This window comes from Lytechinus pictus, chromosome 2 (genome assembly GCF_037042905.1).
Source record: "Lytechinus pictus isolate F3 Inbred chromosome 2, Lp3.0, whole genome shotgun sequence".
In the NCBI taxonomy this organism is placed as follows: Eukaryota; Metazoa; Echinodermata; class Echinoidea; order Temnopleuroida; family Toxopneustidae; genus Lytechinus; species Lytechinus pictus.
The window spans coordinates 8,244,223-8,268,338 of NC_087246.1; the positions used below are offsets into that span (position 1 = coordinate 8,244,223).

Sequence of the window (24,116 nt, forward strand, 5' to 3'; positions counted from 1 at the left end):
TAAGCATAAAGTTGTAATATACCTGTGTATCTGTCTTGCCATATTTGCCTTCAGTATCAACTTTAGAGAGGAAAGGCTGTAGGTCTGTTATGAAGGGCAAAAGAATAAAGATATGTAGTAATATACAGAAATATAGTAGTAGTAGTAGAAGTAGTTAAAGCAGTAGTAGCAGCAAACTGATTTATGTATTTATTTAATTTTATCTCTTTACAGCAAGGCGAGCAGATTATCAAAATCGTAAAGGAAGCTGCAGGTAAAGCTGAACAGTGAAAGAACTCTCTTATCAGAACCTTTGCAAGCTAAGCCACCTTGCCAAATCACCATGAGATTCTCACAATTCGCTGAGTTTGCTTTCATCTGCTACTTCAATACTACCAGCATGCTGTAGGATGATAGTTCTTATCCTTTGCATGACCTTTTAAAAAACACTGATGATTGTACTTTGCAGTATTGTTGACATACATGTAGCCTGGAGACCCCCAAGCAAAAATGTACAAGAGAAACTGGAAGGAAACTCTGCAATGGCTACCGGTAAATTAAGTTTAGTTGCACCAGATGGCAAAGTTCAAACCTTGCAGGATGAAAAAGTGGAACTTCTACAGTGGATATGATAATTTCTATGAGGGAATTCCAACTTGATCTTAGAAGCTCCTGTCAGTATTGTCATCCTTTATCACTCACTCACTCTAGGATGTGTTGAAGACAATGAATAACCTGACATTAATGTGCTGTTCAACACTGGTACAATAAGAACGTCAAAGGCATTGATAGTGAAGTCTTTTTCTTTTGATATCATTTCGCTGCTGCTGGCAGGTGTGAGGAATATATACTAGTAGATAATTATTTTTTCTCACAAGGGATGGAAGTGAGGCTGCCAGAAGAAAGTTTCTATCATAGACTTTGTACACAGATTGAGGCTTTGGTCAAGGATGTCAAAATGTCGCCTTGAGGACAGTCTTTATACTGTCATATGATTTCTTGATGTATACGAGGTTAGAATGTGATTTAGCCGATTGTCCCTGGATAACTGTTAAAATAGCTTTAAAGATTTGAATGAGTGTTCTTATATCCTTGATCACTTGGCACCAGAATCATACTTTATTTAAGCCATGATGGAATATCCATGGGTGTTTCTCAAAGAGAGTAGCATGGCACACATTACACATTGACATATTATGGTCAAGGGATTGCATCATCGTCCTTGGGATTAATACCACATGCATATTAGCACTCATTCATGCTTTTAATGTTATACTTTTGGCTCATGGGTCTGTCACTTTTACTAGATTGTATGATTTTGAGTATATTATATTAGATAGGTCTACATGTATGTGTAATGCCAGATAACTAAATAAGGCCCTTAAAGAGGGTGGATAGTTTTGGTAATTCCTCAAAATCGGCATGTCACCATTCTAATTAATTTGTATATTATATGAATGTGTATGTCCTAAAACAGTCATGATGTGGATGATATGAAATGAAAAGGTGTTTTTCATGATAAATTATGCTCTTACATGTGTGGATTTTACCTTGCCGGGATACCCAGCTTTTTGAAACGTAGCTGCATGCAGACACTCAAAGTGCGCACCACCGCCTCTGCCGTGCGTGTGCTACGCGAGAACGATAATGTAGTCCTCGCTACACAATTGCGTTGTCAATCAGTTTTACCATAGAGCTATTACAGCTCTATGGTTTTACGAAGCTCATAGTCGTAGATACATTGCCGTTTCCAGACTTTCCTTGCATGATTGCATCACATTACAACGAACGGCAGAGCAGACTTTAGATCTAAACAGCCTTGATCGATATTAGGAGTACGTACCTCATTCCTACCTTCCTTGAAGTTTGAACTTGCCCTTGGCTGGGGGCCGCTTGCATATAACAAACCTCGACCGTCCCATCTTCCCCATTAAAAAAATGCAACCACGATATTAGCTGTTGCAAATAAGTATCTGCTCTCTGATTGCTAATATAACACTGGAACAATTTATAAATCAGAATGAATATAACGTACAGCACAGAATTAGAATTGGAAAAACTTCTTTTTTTGGTTCTTCTCCGACTTCCCGCGTATTAGCCTCAGCTCATGTTGTTTCAGATTGACAAAAAGTTTTATTTTACGATTCTAATGATTCAAAAGAAAAGAAAGGAAAATGAAACCAACAGAAAGAACCCTTACATTCAAAGAAAATTCCAAGATTGTGCATCCTGTTTATGTTTTGGAAATGCATTGATTTAATTCTCACTAAAATGATATATAAACAGTCTTTGGGTTAATTGTGTCTGAATTCGTAGACTAGTACAGTGTGCACGTTGGATGTATGTTCTGTGTATGCAGTAGGACTGGCCGGGAATTTCATTCACTTGTGCGTGGGTGTACGGTATGAGTGTGTGTGTTTGTGTTGAATAGTGCGTGTGGAGACGTTACGTAATAAGGTCAACAGATACATTGCATGCAATGATCTTGTATACCGGGCCTCCTACAGGTCATGAAGAGTTCAGTTCACTGGTCATGTACATGGAGAGATCCTGCGTGTCCCGAGATAATTTGATTCAATCGAAACCATGGGCCTAGTATACAGCTCAGCATGCCGAGTTTCAGAAAACTGGCTATCCTATGGAATAAGTAATTTATTGGATAAAGTTCTGTAAATAATGTTATTCAGTTTGATCGTATATCTTTCCATAATATGGCCATTTCACATGGTAATAACCACTATCTCACTAACTAAATAGGCCTACCAAAAGAACAATAAAAATAATAATGTGGGTCGGGTGTAACGTCGATATAGGGCCTCGATATCATTTTATATATTTCCCCATAATTTTATTTTTTTCCTGAATATGTGGAATAACCGCTGAGGATTATATCTATGGTTCAGTCAAGTTGGTCCTTATTTTCAAATCTCTAATTGAAATATAATTCAAACAAGCCAGGGGGGCGGTGGGGGCGGTCGCCCCCCCCCCCCAAAAAAAAAAACGTCCCCAAAAAGAAAAAAAGAGAAAAAAGAGAGGAGAAAAGGAAAAGGGAAGGGAGGAAAGGGAAGAAAGGTAGCTTTGAGGTTTTTTTTTCTTTTTATTCTTTTTTTTTTCTCAAAAGAGAAACTCCTTCACTCTTGCTCTAGATTTATATATGAATTTTGCTTCCGCGCTGCGCGCGGTTAAATGACAATATTGAAGATCTCCATTGTTCCCCCCACCCTTTCTCTAACCCTGTTTTTCCACCTCAGCTATATATGTGTTTCTTGCCGGGTAAAGTTCAAATGTATACATTAGGGCATGGTTAGGCCGAAGTATATGAAGTTATCTTTTTTTTTAATTGATCGCGCAACTTCTGGTCGGGTCGGCTCCGGTTGGGTGAAATCTTTATATCAATTTCTGCCGTCACCTCCATAAAGTCAACTTCTCCCGCTTTTCAGCTCATTACTAAACAACCATAATTTTTGGGGCAAACAGGTTCCTAATTTAAAAAGAGGAAGGTATAAAATTCGTATCTTATTAAATAAAAAAGTACAATATTTTTTATCAAATTCTATTAAACTTCATGTCATTTCCCTGCACATTCATCTCCTGTCCTGTTTTGCGCCCTCAGTTTGAAATTTTGAATGACACCAAAGTTTCTTTATAATTCAAAATGAAGCGCTTCAGCTAAGTCAAAGAAATTAGGTATCCTTTTTATATAATTTCAATAAATCACAGAAGTTTCAACTTTTTGCGCACTATTTTCCTTGTAATGAAGTTCAATGATCTTAGAAAATTAATTGAATTAGAGCCGATCGGGTATTGGAGATATCTGCATTTGATGAAACGTCTGCCCTTTGAAATTTCAGAGTTTCGTTCTGCGCGGGGAGGAATATCTTCCTCCCGGCATATACACTTCTTCTCCTCTGTTTTGCGAGTTAAAGATATGCACTGTCGCTAAATTGTTTGTAATCAAATCTGACCTTTCCAAGGGAAGTATCCAATATGTGTTTGAGAATACCGTTTTCTCGGGACCCTTTTCATGGCAAAAAATTGATAAAACGCTTTAGTTTCCGCGCTTCGCGCGGGGTTATTATCATTTTAATTTCCTCCATTGTATTCCTTTTTTGTGCGTTCACAATCTTTTTTGAAAACAATGTTCAAAATCACAATATAGTCAACTGAATTGGAGCTGATATATAGGTACTAAAGACAAGAGAGACGGCTCCTTTTCATTTTAATTTATGAAACACCAAAAGCTTCGCAAGGGAGGGGGAAACTCCCCCTCCCTGCACCCAACCCCTAGGGAGCGCGCTTCGCGCGCTCTGTAAGTGTTGGCACGCTTCGCGTGCATTTACCGCCCCCTCCAAAATGAAATCCTGGCTACGCGGTTGGTAGTGATCGAGGGACATCATCAACTCTCATTTGCATAATACTGAGTTGTGCATATAACTATTTTGTGAAAAATATAGGCTATGTGAAATTTGGAAATGCCATACTGATTTAATCATTTTTACATCCAATTTTGATGAATTTTTCAAAATTATGCTTGTTGGATTTTTTTCTATTGATTCAAATCAACATTTTTTTTTCTGGGGTGGACTTGACCTTTAATTAAACATTGAACTGTGGGAGAGATGCAAAAAAAATGGCAGGGGCAATGATTTACAAGCCAAGCGCTGATCGATTTTCAAGTCATTATCAGAAAAAGGAGGTGAAAGAACGGGAAGGGGAAAAAATGCAATGAAAGAAAGAAATTATATAGAGAAAGAAAGAACGTAGGGGAGGGGGGTTGGGTGGGGATCGAGCTGCATGGGAACGAGTCGTTGGGAATTTGTCTAGTCTGACAAACTTTATTATTGCAATTCTTTGTTTCTAACTTGACAACCAAACGATACACGTCCCTCATGAATAACCGGATATATATTGTCACTCGGACTGTTATGAGTGAGAGAAAAGCAAAAAAAACCAAAACAAACATGTTGCGATATCGGCCTAAATTAATTGCATCATAATTCATAGTGCATTGAAGTAATATTATTTCTTCACACACACTTTCTTGTGAAAATGCCTATTTGTTCAACTGCATGGCCTATCCCTTCCCCAATAGGCCTACCCCCCCCCCCCCAACCTCACCAATCGCATAGGGTGGACAAAATAATACTGCACGAGCAAGTATTTGGCCTTCGGCTGTATAAAACGTGTAATTTTTGTTTGTCAACGAAACAAAGTACGAATCTCTTCTAATGAAAAGATCTCTGACTTCATAATTTTATAAAGTCAAAACTTATTCCCAAAATATTTTATGAATGTGAGAAAGACCAGCGGTCGAGAATACAGCATATACGCCAGTTTTCCCAAATTTTTCTTTCCACATGTAAATTGGCGGATCAGGGCTGGGGGCGACCAAGGTATATTTTGAAAATTGCTCACAGACATACATTTTTATTTATTTACTTTAATAATTGTATGCATTTATTCATTCATTCATGCATGGTCATTTATCATATATTCTGTTTCATTTCCCCAGTGTAAGAGAGTCTTGCACAATAGAGCTAAATGTACGAAAATTGCCGTTATAAAATATGGGCCCGTCTGTTTTGCTGTTTCCACCAATTTTTATTTCAAAATCCAAAATGATACATTTTCTTTTGTTCCACGTTCCAATAAATAAAAAATCTTACTTGACATCTAACACGAAACGAGTGACCATTTTTGAACTTTCTTCACAACGTAAAATTTTATAAGAATCTTTTTACTATAATTGGCGACCTTGCCTGACACAGTCCAATTCGATATTGCCATAAACTATATAAATCGCTCTTGTACCATGATTGGTATACCCTGGCCAAATGGCACTGGATGCATGATCAGTTTCAAGTTTCCAATTTGCACCTTTCTAATGAGTCTGAGCAGAAACACAAGTAAAGAACTGTATATAGCTCCTTTATAGAGGCATATTTACAAATGATATGTTGGGTACAGGGGCGGATCCAGCTTCGCTGATATGGGGGGGGGGGATTTTTCAGTCACATTTTCCACAATCGGCCGCTCGAAGTTGATTTATGTATGTTTATTTGAAGGGGTAGTCCATTAGCTGTATTCCTATAAATCAACATAAATATTTAATAATCTCATAAGCCTTATATAAATAGTTCGAGCGCGAAGCGCGAGCTAATTTTGTATTTGAAATTTTAACATTCTGGGCAATGTTTGTGAGCCTGAACGAATCGTGTATATATGCAACTAAATAATTACTGCGAAGCGTGAACAGAAATTTTAAATATACGTTTTGATCTGATCGAAAAGGAACCATGCACCTGTCAAGGACGTCTTGCAGTTAGCCATGAATGCGTTGCATATTTCAACAATCAAATAGAAGTACATTTTTACCTAAAGAAGGGAAATTCTAAGCTTTTTTGTAAACGTAAACAGGATATGTATATCACTGAACTATTGATGCGAGGGCGAAGCGCGAGAGTAAAAAAAAGAGATTTAGACTAAAACGGGACACATCATTCATGTTTTGTAAATAATGAAAAGGATGAGTAATTTGGGATCTTTCTAGATTAATAACATGAATAATGCGAGCGCGGATCCAGGGCGAAGTTCCCGGGTCCCTCTAGGAGTGGGGAAAATAAAAAAAGGGAAAAGAGAGGAGAAAAAAAGGAGGAAAAGAGGAGGAAGACAAATGAAAAAAATAAGGTGAGAAGAAGACTTGGAAAATACAAAAAAAATAAGAATCTTTCATATCACTATATGAATTTTTCGCTCGCACTTGCATGTTAGATATCGAGATACAAATAATCCTCAATGGGCTGATATGGAGCTTAAAATATCACGTTGCTTGATTTACAAATTGATTTTTTTTAATGTGCAGCCGTAGTCCGTTTATGGTCTGATCGAGTATCAATGCAGCTCGCGCTACGCGCTCGCATTATTTGTCAAGTACCCAATCTCTAGTCTTCGTATTTACAATAAATTCTCGAAATATTGTTATTCAGGTCTGATTGTCAAAACATATCAGCTCTGATTGTCAAAACCTATCAGCTAGCGCTGCGCGCTCACATTTCGATTGGTTAGTTATTTATCTCTATAACAAACTATTTAAAATCCCTTTTCATGACAATTTATTTAAAAAAAAATCGGTTCGTGATTTGCGCTCGCATTAATTGTTAAAGATATATCAACCAATGCCTTCTATTCATAAATAGAAAAATACTTAGAATATCCAGTTTTCAGAAATTGATATTAACAAATTTCTCGCTCTTATTGGGCTTATTAGAGTAATAAATAAGATAATAACAATAACATTTCATGAATTGCTAATAACTATATTGTCTTTTTTTATAATTGAAAGAATTTTCATCTCGCGCTTGGGGACACTTAATAGGTAGATAATTTCTATTTTCATATGACAAAATGTCCTTAGAATGTTCCCGTCCTAGGTCAGAATAATTTCCGAAAAATATCCGCTCGAGCTTCGCGCTTGAATCATTTATTGAGTGCGATCCACATCCAGTCAGTTTCATTTTCAGTGTTTGAAATAGTTTTCAGATTAGAATTCTGCTCGCACTTCCCGCTCGCATTACGTAGGAAGATGCCTAATTACCCATCTTCACGCCTTACAAAACATGAACTAGTGTCCCGTTTTTAGCTCTAAATCTTAATTTTCCCCATCGCGCTTATCGCTCGTATTGTCTAGTTATATACCTATTCAGTTCAGGATTAATGCTTAGAATGTCAATTTTCTTGTTGGAATGTCAAAAATGTTCAGCCCGCACTTCGCGCTCGCATTATTCCATTCTTGAAATAGGCCATCATAATTATATAGGCCTATGTATCGTCTTCATGGCTACTACAATCAGAACAGGTCCCTTGTTTATCAGGCCAGAATATATATGGAAAAAAAAATCTGCTCGTGCTTCGTATTTGCAGTATAGTTATTAGTTCGATGTTTTATTTTCAGGACAAAATATGACATTTACGAAAAATTTTAACTCGCGCATCACTCGCACTATATTGAATAGTACGTATAGGATTATACATTTCAGGGGTCGCGGAAGCGAGGGGGGGCTCCAGCCCCTGCTTTTTTCCATAACCGTGTTCAAAAAAGTAAAAATGACCATTTGATTGTGATTTTTTGCATGGTCACCCCCCCCCCCCAAAAAAAACACATTTGACTCGATCAGCCCCCCCCCCTCACTTTGAAAACCATTCTGCGGCCCCTGCATTTATGTTGTTTTATAAGAATAAAGCTGACTGTTAGGTCTACACCTTCAAAGAAAGAAACAAACAAAAATCAACTCAGAGCGGTCGATCGTGGAAAATAATGGGTGAAAAATCCCCCCCCCCCATATTCGTGATATTGGCCGCGAAATTGATCTGCCTCTGCTATCATGTTAGCTCGTTCCATTCTTATTTCCTGTTTCCCTTGCCTCATTTGTTCTTTCTTTTCCTTTACTTGTTATCCTCTTTTTTTTACCTTTCCCTTTCTTCTTTTCTCCCTTTTCCCACTTCCAAATTAATTTCCCTTCCCCAATGCATGCGCTGAAATATGACGTGAAAGACATGAACACATCGTACACGCAAAACTGTGTATGAACAGAATGCATAGAGTTGGATAAAGCGTGAGAGAATGTCAGGCCGAAGCGCCGAGCTGAGCGAGCGTGACCAATGTCCATCGCATCGCATCGCATGCAGCATGCAGTATAATGTATCTCGCAGTTTCAAGAACCATGAACCAATCTTGTCGCACGTGGAAATTTGTAGCCAAAATTTTGACAGACTCATCTCTAATACGTTTTCATGAACGTCAAAATAAACTACTGTAACATGTGAACTACAGGTTGGAGGGACAGCATAAGGGGTAAGTTAGTCCACATTTTTTTAAATAATTATCTAACCCATCTAACAAAAATTCAACGGTTTCCTGTGCTCCTCGCCGAACTCGCTGGGGGAGAAACTCGACGGAGGCCATGCTAAAACTAAGAACAATGATCGACGAGCGGGTACACAGAATTAGCAGACTACGCTCGCAGGGATATTTCGGTTTGCTAAAAGTGGAACGGCTAGTGATCAACTAACAGGGGAAAAAATCAGTCGTGGACGAAAGTGGGCGCTATATAAGTGCGCATAAATTCAGCGAACTGTCTTTGAAATTCAGCCGAGGAGAATGATTTTATTTCTCGGAGTTTATTTAAAATTTAATATTTCCAAGAAGAAATTCTGTCAATTTCGCATTGAATCATCATCAGCAATCGTTATTCAATAGGAAAGATCCATTCAACTGGAATTTTTGTATCCTTTACCAACACTATCCACGAGCTTTAAAATGCTCTTTTTAAAACATCTTTGTTCACTCTTTTTAGGATTCTGCTCGAATTAAATTTTAAAGATTGCAATACTGGGGTATCACAATTTCTTTCATGTATTTTATAGTTTTCTAAATTTCTTATGTATTTCTTTAGTGTATTTTCAATGGAAATTGTCTGGGACTTTGAAATGTTGCGTAATTTCGGAACCACATACCCAGGGGCCGCAATTTTGGTGTCCAAAGTTGTGCGAGACTTGAAAGTAAAAGGTCAGAGAATGATGCGGTCAACAAATTTTGCTAGGTGGATTTATTGTGAAAAATGTCGAGGGGGAGGCTGAATCAGCTACCCAGTCTTAGAGAAAAGTACATTTATCTAATCAAGATCTATAAAAAAAGATTCATTTAGTCAGAGGAAACTCTTAAAGTAACGCTGTGGATTCTTCAGCTAGAATCATTTATTAATATGCATTATAACAAAGTGCCAAATTAACTCCTTTTAAGTCTGTTACATATTCTATAAACTTTTTTATCATGTGTGCATCATTTTGTCTTCAAGAATTATGTTTTTGCATCAGGGTTGGCCGATTTAAATAACGTTGATTTAAATTTCAATTTAAAATCAAAATGATTTTTTTTTAATCATTGATTTTAGTCACTTCCATTGAAACATGTACAAATGATTGACAATTTTTTTTGCGGCAGTTTTATTTTTTTTCACTCAGAAACGATTTTATCAACTTTTTATCATCAAAACATTTTAGAGCAATTGAAATCAAGTCAATAAAATCAGGTTAATGTTGTAAAACCAAAGATGTGCATGTAATCTATCCTATAAGCGGTTAACACTTGGACCCTACTCCACTTTTACAATGGACAAAATATTTCCTGTAAATATTCCTTTGTTGATAGTAATACAAAGTTCTTGAACAATTTGTTCATCCATAACACTTCAGAACAAAAACATGTTAAAATTGAAAAAGAGGAATTTAAAAAAGAAACCCTGAATTTGTGAGGCTGAAGTCCATCAGAAGTTTTTGCCTGGATGGGGTTGAACCAAGGCATACTAGTATTCAGACTTTCTGTATACGATTGTGCTTCATTCAGCTGGTACACTGAGAAAGGTTCAGTAATAAATTAAAAAATGTATGCATGCTCTTGGTAAAGGACACTAAATTATGGCAACAACCATAAACATGCCCTTTGCCAAAAGTGAGCATTTATTTTTGTACATTTCTCTGTGAATGTGTTGAATTGAGTGGAGTAATACATAAGATCTGCATTATCCCTGGTAACCTATAGTTCAACAGTTCATTCTTTTACTTGTATTTAAAACTTACAATCTAGTAATGTTGCATTTCTAGAACCTGTTTTCTTATTTTTTGAAAAACTGCCAACAGCTGCCATATACTAATATTCAGGTTTATTATAAAATAATTTATTTAAATCAATTTGCAACTCAGTTTTTTCCCAATCAGTCAATGATTTGAAACAGTCAAAGAGTTCCAACTATGGCTTAAAGAACAAAGGAGGTTTTAACCAAAAAAAAAAATGCAGTTTTCTTTAACTTCAATCCTTGGCTTGAAAATAAAAAAAAATATTTCTGTTTGGAGAGTGTGAGTCTCAGAGTCATGGAAATTCTTCCAAAGAAACCGATCCTCATTTTGTGTAAAGAGCTTTGAATAGGAACACTAACTATGCAGCATTAGCTGTACCAAGACAATATTGAACCCAGTAGGAGCTCTCTACATCACAGGACGCAGCAGACACAGCAGAAAATGCAAGCATCTTCATGATCTTCAATATTTTCTATAAATTCTATTTTGACTTGATTTGATTATGAAATAGAAAGCTAAGAATGGTTTTAGTAGTGAAATGTATGATTTGGAAATTTATGTCAAAGGATTATATTTTTGGTACCGTATTTGCGTTTGTTTTTTTATACAATTTTTGTTTTTATAAAAATCAGATTTAAATCAAATCTGATTTTTAACATTTTTTTTAATGAAAAAAAAAATTGCCAACCCTGTGTTGCATACAAGGAGTTAAATAATCTTGAAATCATGATGATTTTGAAGGTATTATTATGAAGTCACTGTCACCAAAGAAGAAATGGGTTATTATCTTTGAAAATGCATTTTTTTAAATACATTTATTAAGCCTCTGCCCACATGTGTATATGCATTATGACATCAGTCTGTCTATCAGTATGAGAAAAATGAATAAATCAGCATTTAACTTGGTTAATGAATGTATGTATGGAAGTGATGATTGGATGAGATTACAAAAATCTATAAGATTTTAAAAGTTTTGTTCATGTGATCTAACTTTGGTGTAAAAGTTTACATACTAGAAAAACATTTTTAAAAATCTGTACAATTATAGGCGAGACTTGTTGAAATTTCCAAAAAGTGTGTTAGATATATCAAACTGAAATTAACATTGTATCAAACTAAAACATACAATCCCAATAAAACAATAAACAACCCAATTTTCACATATAGTATTACAAGAGAGTAGCAGTTCTAAAAGAAGTGACAAAATCATTACAACCATAACAAATTACTAACTACAAAAATAATATACCCAACTCAAATATGAAATCCATTTGGAGTAATTTAAAATTGCTTCTAATTACCATTTCTATCTATCTAGATCAAATTATAGTAAAAAAATTTATTTGATTTTGGTGCTCACAATTTCATTTGGTGTCAACTCCGCCAAAATGTCTCTAGCTAGTCTTGAAAGTAAAATATGCACAGTAAATCTTTTATTCAATTCAGGGAGTGCCTTTATGTTTCCTTATTTCATTCAGAAAATAATGTTTTGATTTGTTATTTCTTATGTTGGATTTGGAACAATAATAGCCAAGTCAGGGATGTTTTTTTTTTAATCAATGGAGTAAAAAGGTGTCTAATCCCTGAAAGGTGCTTATAAGAGAGCAATGGTAGGTGGATTGGAAATGGTTGGTCACCAGTGTAGTATACTGGGAGCTTAATGTGACAAATGCTTCCTTTTATTTAACATTAAGTCTGATTATAATGTCTCTCAGGTGTACGTAGTTTTGTTTTATTTTTTTTTTTTTTTCAGCTGAACTCTTATATTCTATTAAATATGTTTTCAAATAAATGTTTTGAATAGTATCTTTATTTGTCTCCACAGTTTTGTAAAAGAATTCAAACTGACAAATTTCTATGCAATTTATAGAAATTGACAATCTTAGCAGTATATAAGTGGAAGTTTAATGTTTTTTCCATTCTTATGAAGACTCAATAAACAAAAAGAAAGGAAACATGCATTATATGATATACAGTGCATATCAAAAAAGTTTTGAAAACCTGAAAATAGGTATATGGGTAAAATTAGATATTAATCATGAAGAGCATACATGGACTTAAGCTATAAAGAAGATTGATTAGAATATGCCCTTTTCCTTTCTAACTTCTTTCATTGGCCAAAACATTCACTGCTCCCCCCTTCCCCTACACATCTAGACCATCGTGGTGTGATATCTGCTTTACATGCAGAAGTGATTCACATGAAATGGCCAAGGTTTGACTTTTTTCTTCTGTTATGCCATGTTAAGCCTGGGGAAAGTTGATAAACATGTATGAAATAAGTATGAAATGTTAACACCCTTTAAATGACAAAACTTAACTTTATATCCTTGGATCAATTAATCCTCAGATCAAGACGAAGCACAAACAACTGAAAAGTTATATTAACCTTGGGTTAGAATGTTATTCGGGTAGACAAGTTGTTATAAAGAGTTACAATGTACCTGTTTCATTTCCACTGCCTAAAAATGTCCCAAAGCACCCAAATTAGATAAATGTACAGCACGGTCATTTTGCTTTTTTACCTTTTTCTCTCGTCATGGCATGAAAATCATATTTTTTATGCAAATCAATGTCTGCGAGCTTTATTCACTCAAGCATGCCATTCTGTCAAAAATTATGCTTTCGTCTAATGAGACCAAAGCTTGAGAATATATTATGTGAAAAATGATCCCTATCTTGTACTTATTGTAGTTTTTTTCTGTTTCGGGGACGTATGGATACGTACTGTATAGTTATTCAAAATTGACAGCATATTCATTTTGGTGATAATTAATTTTCTGAACTTCAAACATGTCATAGACACAGGCCAAGGGAAGCAATGTTAGACACTTGGCGATCAATTCACACGGCAAAATTATTTTTAATCTGCTTTATTGAAAATATAGAGTATGAATCAGTTTAGTATAATTAAAACATCTTTTTACTCTAACTTGAGAAATGAACAATCAATTGCAATGAGGTTTCTTGCAACACTTCATAAGCTTTCACATCTGAGACAAAAAAAAATGAATCTTTGTTTGTATTACTAAATAAGTGATCATTGTAAATTTGTACCAAATAATATGGAGACAGTTAAGTATAATGAGTTTACTTCACAACATCTCATGAAGTAATTGAGGACATTGCCTATTACTGATCAATGACCATCCATCAAATAATTTATGGATATCAAAGATCAATTGAATCGATATTTACAGATTCCTTCATTTTAACTGATATTCTATGATTTTTTAAACTATTTTTTAGAAAGCACTTATTATCAAATTATTCTGGATGGCTCTCGCGCATAACAGCAGCACGTATATCTATCTTGTGGGAAAGGTTTCAAGATTAAATAGGGTCATGATATTTGGAACGTTTACATGTTGGTTGAAATATTTCGCAAAATCGATGTTAATTTCTCTCTTCTGCTATATTCTATGCTTTTAGCGTAATCATTGATTAATAATTTTGTCCTGTTGTGCACCGTAAAATTAAACTGTCAAAAATACTTGAACAAAATTATTTCACAAATTGCCTGATTTTATTTATCTTTATCTTGGCAGTTTTAACATCACATCTTTTCTTTTCAGCCCCTTTTCTCAATTAAATTCTATTTATTTTTAAAATATCTTTATACAGGATAATATGCTCAGATTGACTGGTTTTCAGTGAAATAATGGATGAAAACATGATTGTTAACGAAATGTATCATTAAGTTATGTCATGTATGTAATAAATGAAGCATTTTAATATTCAAAAAGCCACCAAATGCCCTGACAGTATTGTGTACAATGTTAATGGGGACAAAAGAAAATCACAAGAGTGAGACCTAAAATGCTTATTACTCTATTATTATTATTATCATTTATTCGGCAAATAATATTCAAAAATACATTTCAATGTGAACAATACAAAATAAGAAATATCAACCATTGGAACGCCAGGGACAGAAAAAGTTAACTTAATTACTGTGGCATGAAGCCCCAAATTGTCTTCATTGTATTAAGATAAGCGAGTGGAATACTGGCTAAAAACATAATTGTTAACGAAATACAAATGCAATTTATGTGATGAATGTTGTATTTTGACATTAAAAATGGCCGACATAGGCCCATTATACATTATGTACAATGTGTTTGGAGAAATTAATTTTCACAAGAGTAAGAACTATAAAATGCATGCAATTGTGATCACCGAGTAAAATAATGTCTGAAAACATGTTTTCTAGCGAATCATATCATTTCTTTTGTCATGCATGAGATAAATGCTGTATGGTGAAATTCAAAATGGCCCCTATAGGCCCTAACAGTATCATCTACAATGTAAATGGGGACATGTAATTTTGTAAGAATTTGGATTTACTTGAGTATGAAATCCATAAAGTCCTGTTGTATGATAAAACATTATTTGAAATCATGATTTTTATGAAATATATATACATGTATAGCATTTCTTCTGCCATGTAAGTGATAAATACTGTATTTTGACATTCAAAATAGCTGATACAAGCCCTAACTAAATGATGTTACATGCGTATAGGTAACCTACTTTTTACAAGAGTGAGAATCATAAAATGCATGTAACTGTGATGTATGAGTAAAAATATTGTCTTAAATATGATTTCTAATCACATATTGGTCATGTAGGTAATAAATGCTGTACTTTGAAATTCAAAATGGCTGCCATAGTTCCTAAAAGTATTATGTACATTGTAATTTGGGACATAATTTTGACTGAATTCGGCTTCGCTTGACTACAAGTATTGCATATAATTGTGATGTAAGAGTGAAATATTGTCTAAAACCATGGTTCCTAACAAGGTATATCATATCTGGTGCATTTAAGGTGATAAATGCTGCATTCTGAAATGGAAAATGGCCGCCATGGACCCTTGTTGTATTATGTACAATTTGAATGAAGACAGATAATTTTCACAAAAGGGCATATGGCGGCCATTTTGAATTTTGAAATATAACATTTATCACCTAAATTTTAGATTATAATTGATATATTTCGTTAGTAATCATGTTTTCAGACAATATTTCAATCATACAACATTTTAGTCAAGCAAAGCCAAAATCTGTTAAAATCATTTGTCCCCATTTATATTGTACACAATACTGTTGGGGCCTGTAGCGCCATTTTGACTTAAATTTAAAAATACAGTATTTATCACATACCTGGCATAAGAACTGATATATCTTGTTAGAAATTATGCTTTCAGACAATATTTTACTCATATATCACAATTACGTGCATCACTTGTGTGAAAATTTATTTCCTAGTTCGCATTGTACACAATACAATCAATGTCTATGGCGGCCATTTTGAAAGTCAAAATACAGTATTAAACACAAGCTTTAAACCTGAATGATATATTTTGTTAAAAATTATGTTTTTGTCTAATGAGACCAAAGCTTGAGAATATATTATGTGAAAAATGATCCCTATCTTGTACATGTAGTTTTTTTCTGTTTCGGGGACGTATGGATACGTACTGTATAGTTATTCAAAATTGACAGCATATTCATTTTGGTGATAATTAATTTTCTGAACTTCAAACATGTCATAGACACAGGCCAAGGGAAGCAATGTTAGACACTTGGCGATCAATTCACACAGCAAAATTATTTTTAATCTGCTTTATGAAAATATAGAGTATGAATCAGTTTAGTATAATTAAAACATCTTTTTACTCTAACTTGAGAAATGAACAATCAATTGCAATGAGGTTTCTTGCAACACTTCATAAGCTTTCACATCTTAGACAAAAAAAATGAATCTTTGTTTGTATTACTAAATAAGTGATCATTGTAAATTTGTACCAAATAATATGGAGACAGTTAAGTATAATGAGTTTACTTCACAACATCTCATGAAGTAATTGAGGACATTGCCTATTACTGATCAATGACCATCCATCAAATAATTTATGGATATCAAAGATCAATTGAATCGATATTTACAGATTCCTTCATTTTAACTGATATTCTATGATTTTTAAAACTATTTTTTAGAAAGCACTTATTATCAAATTATTCTGGATGGCTCTCGCGCATAACAGCAGCACGTATATCTATCTTGTGGGAAAGGTTTCAGGATTAAATAGGGTCATGATATTTGGAACGTTTACATGTTGGTTGAAATATTTCGCAAAATCGATGTTAATTTCTCTCTTCTGCTATATTCTATGCTTTTAGCGTAATCATTGATTATTAATTTTGTCCTGTTGTGCACCGTAAAATTAAACTGTCAAAAATACTTGAACAAAATTATTTCACAAATTGCCTGATTTTATTTATCTTTATCTTGGCAGTTTTAACATCACATCTTTTCTTTTCAGCCCCTTTTCTCAATTAAATTCTATTTATTTTTTAAATATCTTTATACAGGATAATATGCTCAGATTGACGGGTTTTCAGTGAAATAATGGATGAAAACATGATTGTTAACGAAATGTATCATTAAGTTATGTCATGTATGTAATAAATGAAGCATTTTAATATTAAAAAAGCCACCAAATGCCCCGGCAGTTTGTGTACAATGTTAATGGGGACAAAAGAAAATCACAAGAGTGAGTCCTAAAATGCTTATTACTCTATTATTATTATTATCATTTATTCGGCAAATAATATTCAAAAATACATTTCAATGTGAACAATACAAAATAAGAAATATCAACCATTGGAACGCCAGGGACAGAAAAAGTTAACTTAATTACTGTGGCATGAAGCCTCCTGTCCCAAATTGTCTTCATTGTATTAAGATAAGCGAGTGGAATACTGGCTAAAAACATAATTGTTAACGAAATACAAATGCAATTTATGTGATGAATGTTGTATTTTGACATTAAAAATGGCCGACATAGGCCCATTATACATTATGTACAATGTGTTTGGAGAAATTAATTTTCACAAGAGTAAGAACTATAAAATGCATGCAATTGTGATCACCGAGTAAAATAATGTCTGAAAACATGTTTCCTAGCGAATCATATCATTTCTTTTGCCATGCATGAGATAAATGCTGTATGGTGAAATTCAAAATGGCCCCTATAGGCCCTAACAGTATCATCTACAATGTAAATGGGGACATGTAATTTTGTAAGAATTTGGATTTACTTGAGTATGAAATCCATAAAGTCCTATTGTATGATAAAACATTATTTGAAAACATGATTTTTATGAAATATGTATACATGTATAGCATTTCTTCTGCCATGTAAGTGATAAATACTGTATTTTGACATTCAAAATAGCTGATACAAGCCCTAAGTAAATGATGTTACATGCGTATAGGTAACCTACTTTTTACAAGAGTGAGAATCATAAAATGCATGTAACTGTGATGTATGAGTAAAAATATTGTCTTAAACATGATTTCTAAATAAATACATCACATATTGGTCATGTAGGTAATAAATGCTGTACTTTGAAATTCAAAATGGCTGCCATAGTTCCTAAAAGTATTATGTACATTGTAATTTGGGACATAATTTTGACTGAATTCGGCTTCGCTTGACTACAAGTATTGCATATAATTGTGATGTAAGAGTGAAATATTGTCTAAAACCATGGTTCCTAACAAGGTATATCATATCTGGTGCATTTAAGGTGATAAATGCTGCATTCTGAAATGGAAAATGGCCGCCATGGACCCTTGTTGTATTATGTACAATTTGAATGAAGACAGATAATTTTCACAAAAGGGCATATGGCGGCCATTTTGAATTTTGAAATATAACATTTATCACCTAAATTTTAGATTATAATTGATATATTTCGTGAGTAATCATGTTTTCAGACAATATTTCAATCATACAACACCATTAGTCAAGCAAAGCCAAAATCTGTTAAAATCATTTGTCCCCATTTATATTGTACACAATACTGTTGGGGCCTGTAGCGCCATTTTGACTTTAAAAATACAGTATCTATCACATACCTGGCATAAGAACTGATATATCTTGTTAGAAATTATGCTTTCAGACAATATTTTACTCATGCACAATTACGTGCATCACTCGTGTGAAAATTTATTTCCTAGTTCGCATTGTACACAATACAATCAATGTCTATGGCGGCCATTTTGAAAGTCAAAATACAGTATTAAACACAAGCTTTAAACCTGAATGATATATTTTGTTAAAAATTATGTTTTTTAGACAGTATCCCATTTATTCATCACAAATAAATGCATCTCAGTGCTCACTCTTGTGATTTCTTTGGTCCTCTTTCTCATTGTAGGCCTACATAATACTGTTAGGGCCTGTGGCTGCCATTTTGAATATCAGACTACAGCATTTATCACATACATGGCATATGAAATAATATATTTTGTCAGCAATTATTGTGTTTTTAGTCAGTATTCCACTCATTTCTCTTAATAATATTATGCATTTTAGTGCTCACTTGCGATTTTTGTTGGCACCTTTGCCATAGAAAATAATACTATTTGGGCCAGTGGCAGCTATTTTGAATATTAAATACAACAATTTTCCCATAAATGACATAATAAATGATATATCATGTTAGCATTGATGATTTGCATATATTTCTTCGTCCATAGATCACAATTACTTGCAGTTTAGCGATCATTTTTGTGAAAAATTAATTTTCCCTATTCATATTGTACATAATAGGATATAGGGCCTACAAAGGTTTGTGGCGGCCATTTTGAATATCAACAAATACATATTTTGTCAAGAAATGTGTTTTCAGAGAGTATTTTACTCCTGCAACACAATTACATAAATTTTATAGCCAATTTGCTGGCAATTTTATGATTTTCATGGGTAATATATGCATATTTTGGCGGCCATATTGGATTTTGCCAATTTGCAGAAAATGCTCAAGGTTACACGAGTGGCATCATTCAGATTCGTAATCAGCACCTTCGAATTGACAAGAATTAACCATAAAAAAACATTGTATATATATATATATATATATATATATATATATGAAAAAAAAACAAGGTTATGCCTCTTCTATCCTGGACTATATACAAACAACCAAAGAAGCGACGTGTCGGTCGCGACGGCTTAAGGTCCTCATCGAGGGACAGTGGAGTAGCTACGGGGGTGGCACGTGCCTCTCCCCCCCCCCCAATCGGCTTGGAAAAATGGGGGAAGGAGAAAAAGAAAGAGAAACTTAGTTGGGAAGAAGAAAAAAATATAGTATATTGTATTATATCATATTATTGTTACTTTTGTTATGAAAAATGTTGAAAAAAAACCCAATGAATGAATGAATGAATGAAACGTAAATGAATGAAATTATATTACTAAAGAAATATTTTTTCAAAAGTTTATGAAACATAATTTGCTTACGGGCATATAAAGCGCTTTTTGCCTGAGGATACAAAGCGCTGATATTATTACCCCGGCTATAGCTCGAGCTACACTGTAAAAACTGTGGTGTTAATACTGACACCAATTGGTGTTAATAGAGGACCACACCCTGAGGTGTTAAAATAGCACCCTAGAGATTGAACATAACACCAAAGAGTGTAAATGTATGTATGTAACAATCATAGGTGTTGTAATAACACCTATAGGTGTAAAACTAACACCACCAATTTAACACCGGTGTAAAATAACTGGTGTGGTCCTCTATGTACACCGGTTAACACCACAGTTTTTGCAGTGTACCATCACCGGCACTCAGTGCATTCAAGGAAATAATCCTGCCGGGTACACATTCACCTCACCTGGGTTGAGTGAAGCACACTGTGCATAAATTTCTTGCTGAAGGAAAACACGCCATGGCTAGGATTCGACCCCACGACCCTCTGTTTGAAAGGCGAGAGTCAGAACCACTAAACCACGACGCGCCCACTTCATATAGTGACGTAATGCTTCTTTTTCATGATTCCTTAAAGTGATTGCCCCCGTTTAACGTCTGAATATAAACAATTTCCAGTCCGCGCTAAGGGATTTTTTTTAGAGAATTATGTCTGCTTCATGAATTCCTAAAACAGTTCTTTAAATGTCCCTCTTTTCCAGATCTGAATATAAAAAAAATTCAGCCCGGGCTTCACGCTCGCATCATTTTGTTCGTTAAATACGTATGGTCTTAATGAATTTCTAAAAACAAACCTTAGAATTCCCCTCTTTAGGTCTGAATATGATAAAAACTCAATTTTTGATTAGCCTGAGATACGTATCATGATTACGGTGAATACAAACAGTTATTCATGTGTTTAGGTGTAATTCTAAAAAAAAATCATGAGATGACTATGATGAGATGTGTATGCTCTTCAGAATTCCTAAAAATATAGTCCTTAAATGTCCCCTACAGGCTACACGGGCCTATTAACATTGGGAAAGCAAGCGATATTCATTCGAGCCAACCCATTGCTATTTTTTAAAATTTGATATGGCTGATTGACAAATTGTATGCATATGATTGTCCATCTAACACTGATTCTATTTTTGGTAATTACTGAACTTCCTTTTCCCAAATTGGGAAGAAATATCACAAATTTTGGACTATATTTTGACTGGCGGAAGGATTAGGGCTATTTTGCTGTTTGAGGTGATGAATCTGCTCCCCCCGACGGTGTCTTCAAACACGCCAATTTATTTTTTAAATGAGCCGGTCGAGGGACCCTTTTCTGGTCAGATATGGATTGCCAGATATATATCCTATCCACTGGTAGTAAACATTCGACCCCCGAATTTCCTCCTTATTTTTTATGAATTTTTTAAAGTGCAAATTTAACACACGAGTCTATGGGGAATGAATTAGGCCTGTGATACCATCTAGGTTCAATGTAAAAAAAAAAGAGTCAGCTCGCGCTTTGCGCTTGCATTGCTTGTTTAGTGAGATGGGAAAGTATTATGGTAACATTAGTTCTTTATTGTGAATTTAGATAAGTGAGGGAGCTTTCATTATCATTAACAGGTACTTTTATGGTATTGTTCGAGATGACGATACGGTCGATCATTTTCCTTTGTAATGCTTATTCGTTATACGCAACCGATCTTAATTACTTACGATCCCTAATCAAAACTTAATTACGGATAAATCAGAAAGCGCTTGAACTCTTAACTATTCTTTTGCGCCTGAACTAGTAACCCTAATCCTTATTAGGGAAGAAGCTTTGACAATGATTCAATTTCGATTGAGGTTAAAGAATGTGTGATTACCAGGCATTCTCATCATCTAGTAGTCGTTAGTCCACTGACTAGTAAAATTAAAGGAGAATTCATTCCCTTTTGAAAAGCATGCATTCAAAATCTCGCTCGGACGCTACTATCCGATAATATTTTGGAAACATCTTTCACGGAAAGAGTTACAATTTTTATCTTCCATCCAACACAACCAAAGACAAAGTTACATCATTATTCAACAAGAAGGGAAATAACAATGCCTACATCCAAATGTATACTCTCGATAACGAACGTCATTTTTGTTGGCTTAATGACTTTGACTTTATGGACAACATCGCTACAGAGTCATGAGAGTGCTGATTGTGAGTACAGTTTTCATAATTTTATCATGAACTAGGGCCTACTTGTTTTTTCTGGATATTTGTCGGGTCCCCACTCCAGGTGGGTGTTTCATAAAACTGATCCTCAGTTACGAGAGACTATACGAACAAGTGGTGAAAATGTCTTGTGGTAAATAATATACACCATATTTTCACAGATGGTGATGTATTTCCTAGGAAAGGATCGCCATATGCTGTTCTTGACAGATCAGTGGTTACGAACGATTTTACGAACAACTTTATGAAACGCTCACCAACAAAGTTTGTTCCATTGATGTTTCTTTCTTTCTCATTATTTTTCATTTTCTCTCTAATAATGTAACCCAAAATATAACAAAGTATTTTTTTACAATATTCATCATTAAACATAGAATCACTTGTGGAAGACATATTGTCATTGTTAGTAAAATGCTTGAATATGTGGCATTCTGATAAGGTTTCAAGTCCATTAAAACAATTTGTAAATTTTTGGTTAGATAGATAGTAAGATAGATAAGTAAATAGATAGATAGATAGATGGATGGATGAATGGATGGATGGATAGATAGATAGACTTAAAAACGCTTTAAGTTCAGAAATTCGATTATAAAAAAGCTACTAATTCAAGTAACAACTCAATCATTTTACCAATTTAATAATTTTGTTCGAAAAAATATTATTAAAAGCATTCCATAATTTTCTTTTTGATTTTCATTTTGCAAGACATGTGATGCTGAAATATTCAATTATATACAAACTGCAGATTAATAAATGAGAAAGCAAATATGATATGATTTATAATTAGGCCTTTAAGTGCCATCGATTTGATGAGAGGGCGAAATAATTCTTATCTTATCAAGTATAGACGAATTAGCGTTTTTTATTTCAATATATACCTGTCTAGCGATAACACTAATCTTGCCAAGTTGACTTATCAGAATGTATATGTACTATCTCGTAATGTAGACTTTAGAAAGTTAGGGATATATGTTGGCATTTATATGATGAGAAGTTACATGATGGCTTGGCGAGATGTCGACACAATAAGGCTATTAAATCAACTGGGCAAGACAAAATATCTCGCATTTTGTTAAGTCGATGGCACTTTAAAGCTTCCATATAGGTTCATGTTCGACAAAAATAATTACCAAGGAGATCTTATAATCCAGTTAACTCCAATTAACCTGCAAGAACGCGGATGTTTTTCTTTGTTACATCATGACATATCATTTTATTCAAATCAATGTAGATATCTGCCCATCTGGCTGGTCGCACTTCTCTTCAAACTGCTACTTCCTTGATACTAACAGGAGGACTTGGGATGACGCTTTGGAAACCTGTCAAGGGTACGATGCTTGGCTAGCTGAGATAACATCAGATGCAGAGCAAAGTTTTATTACTACTTATCTCGCTCCTGGAATAAACTTCTGGATAGATTGCAGTGATACAGTCTTAGAGGGTGACTGGCGATGTGGCCACGATGATCATCCGATTACATTCACAAGTATGTTTGAAACAATTAAGGGAGAATCCGAGGGAGTTGGATAAGGGATAGTTAAAGGGGAAGGAATGGTAACAGGGTAATAATGAAAATCCAACTATACTGATGAGAATAAAATTGATTTGATTTTGAGGTCTGGTCAGAATACATCAAACATAATCAGTTCGCAGCAAGCTATTCTTTTCCTTGAATTGTTTAGGTTTGTGAACCGACGTATCACAAGGCGTATCTAAGAAAACTGCTGCCTTGGATTCTTGGGCCCCCTAAAAGTATATTCTACAACAACCTAAAAAATGTTCATAATGCTTATACCCCTTCCACTCACCATGTGCACAAAGAAGTTGAAAAATAAACAAATTTTCCCTGTTTTTGGCAATGTGTCAATCCTACTCACTGTACGCGCGTAGATCGCCCAGTCGTGAAAACATGGTGAAAAGAACCCCTTTCTGCTTTTGTAAACAAGCATGGTGTCCACATTGTAATTACAATGCTTTATTATATCTTGGTCGCATTTGCTTTACGGCGGCCGTACGGCGAGTCCGCG

General features: G+C 34.5%; 1 protein-coding gene across 2 annotated transcripts in view; it reads left to right on the forward strand.

Annotated features, from left to right (window-relative positions):
* The window catches only part of LOC129254894 (inactive peptidyl-prolyl cis-trans isomerase FKBP6-like), a 38,340-nt gene extending 25,937 nt beyond the window's left edge, over positions 1 to 12,403 (forward strand). Inside the window, exons 13-14 of one of the 2 annotated variants that reach the window (XR_010295473.1) lie at positions 214 to 1,369; positions 9,333 to 12,403. Coding sequence is in view for 1 of the 2 variants with exons in the window: in XM_054893433.2 (XP_054749408.2) it covers positions 214 to 270 (57 nt within the window). In the remaining variant the exon portion in view is untranslated. Of the gene's footprint in view, positions 1 to 213; positions 2,988 to 9,332 lie in introns of those variants that run through there. The other variant, XM_054893433.2, reaches the window with a different exon arrangement.
* The last annotated feature ends 11,713 nt before the right edge of the window (positions 12,404 to 24,116 follow it).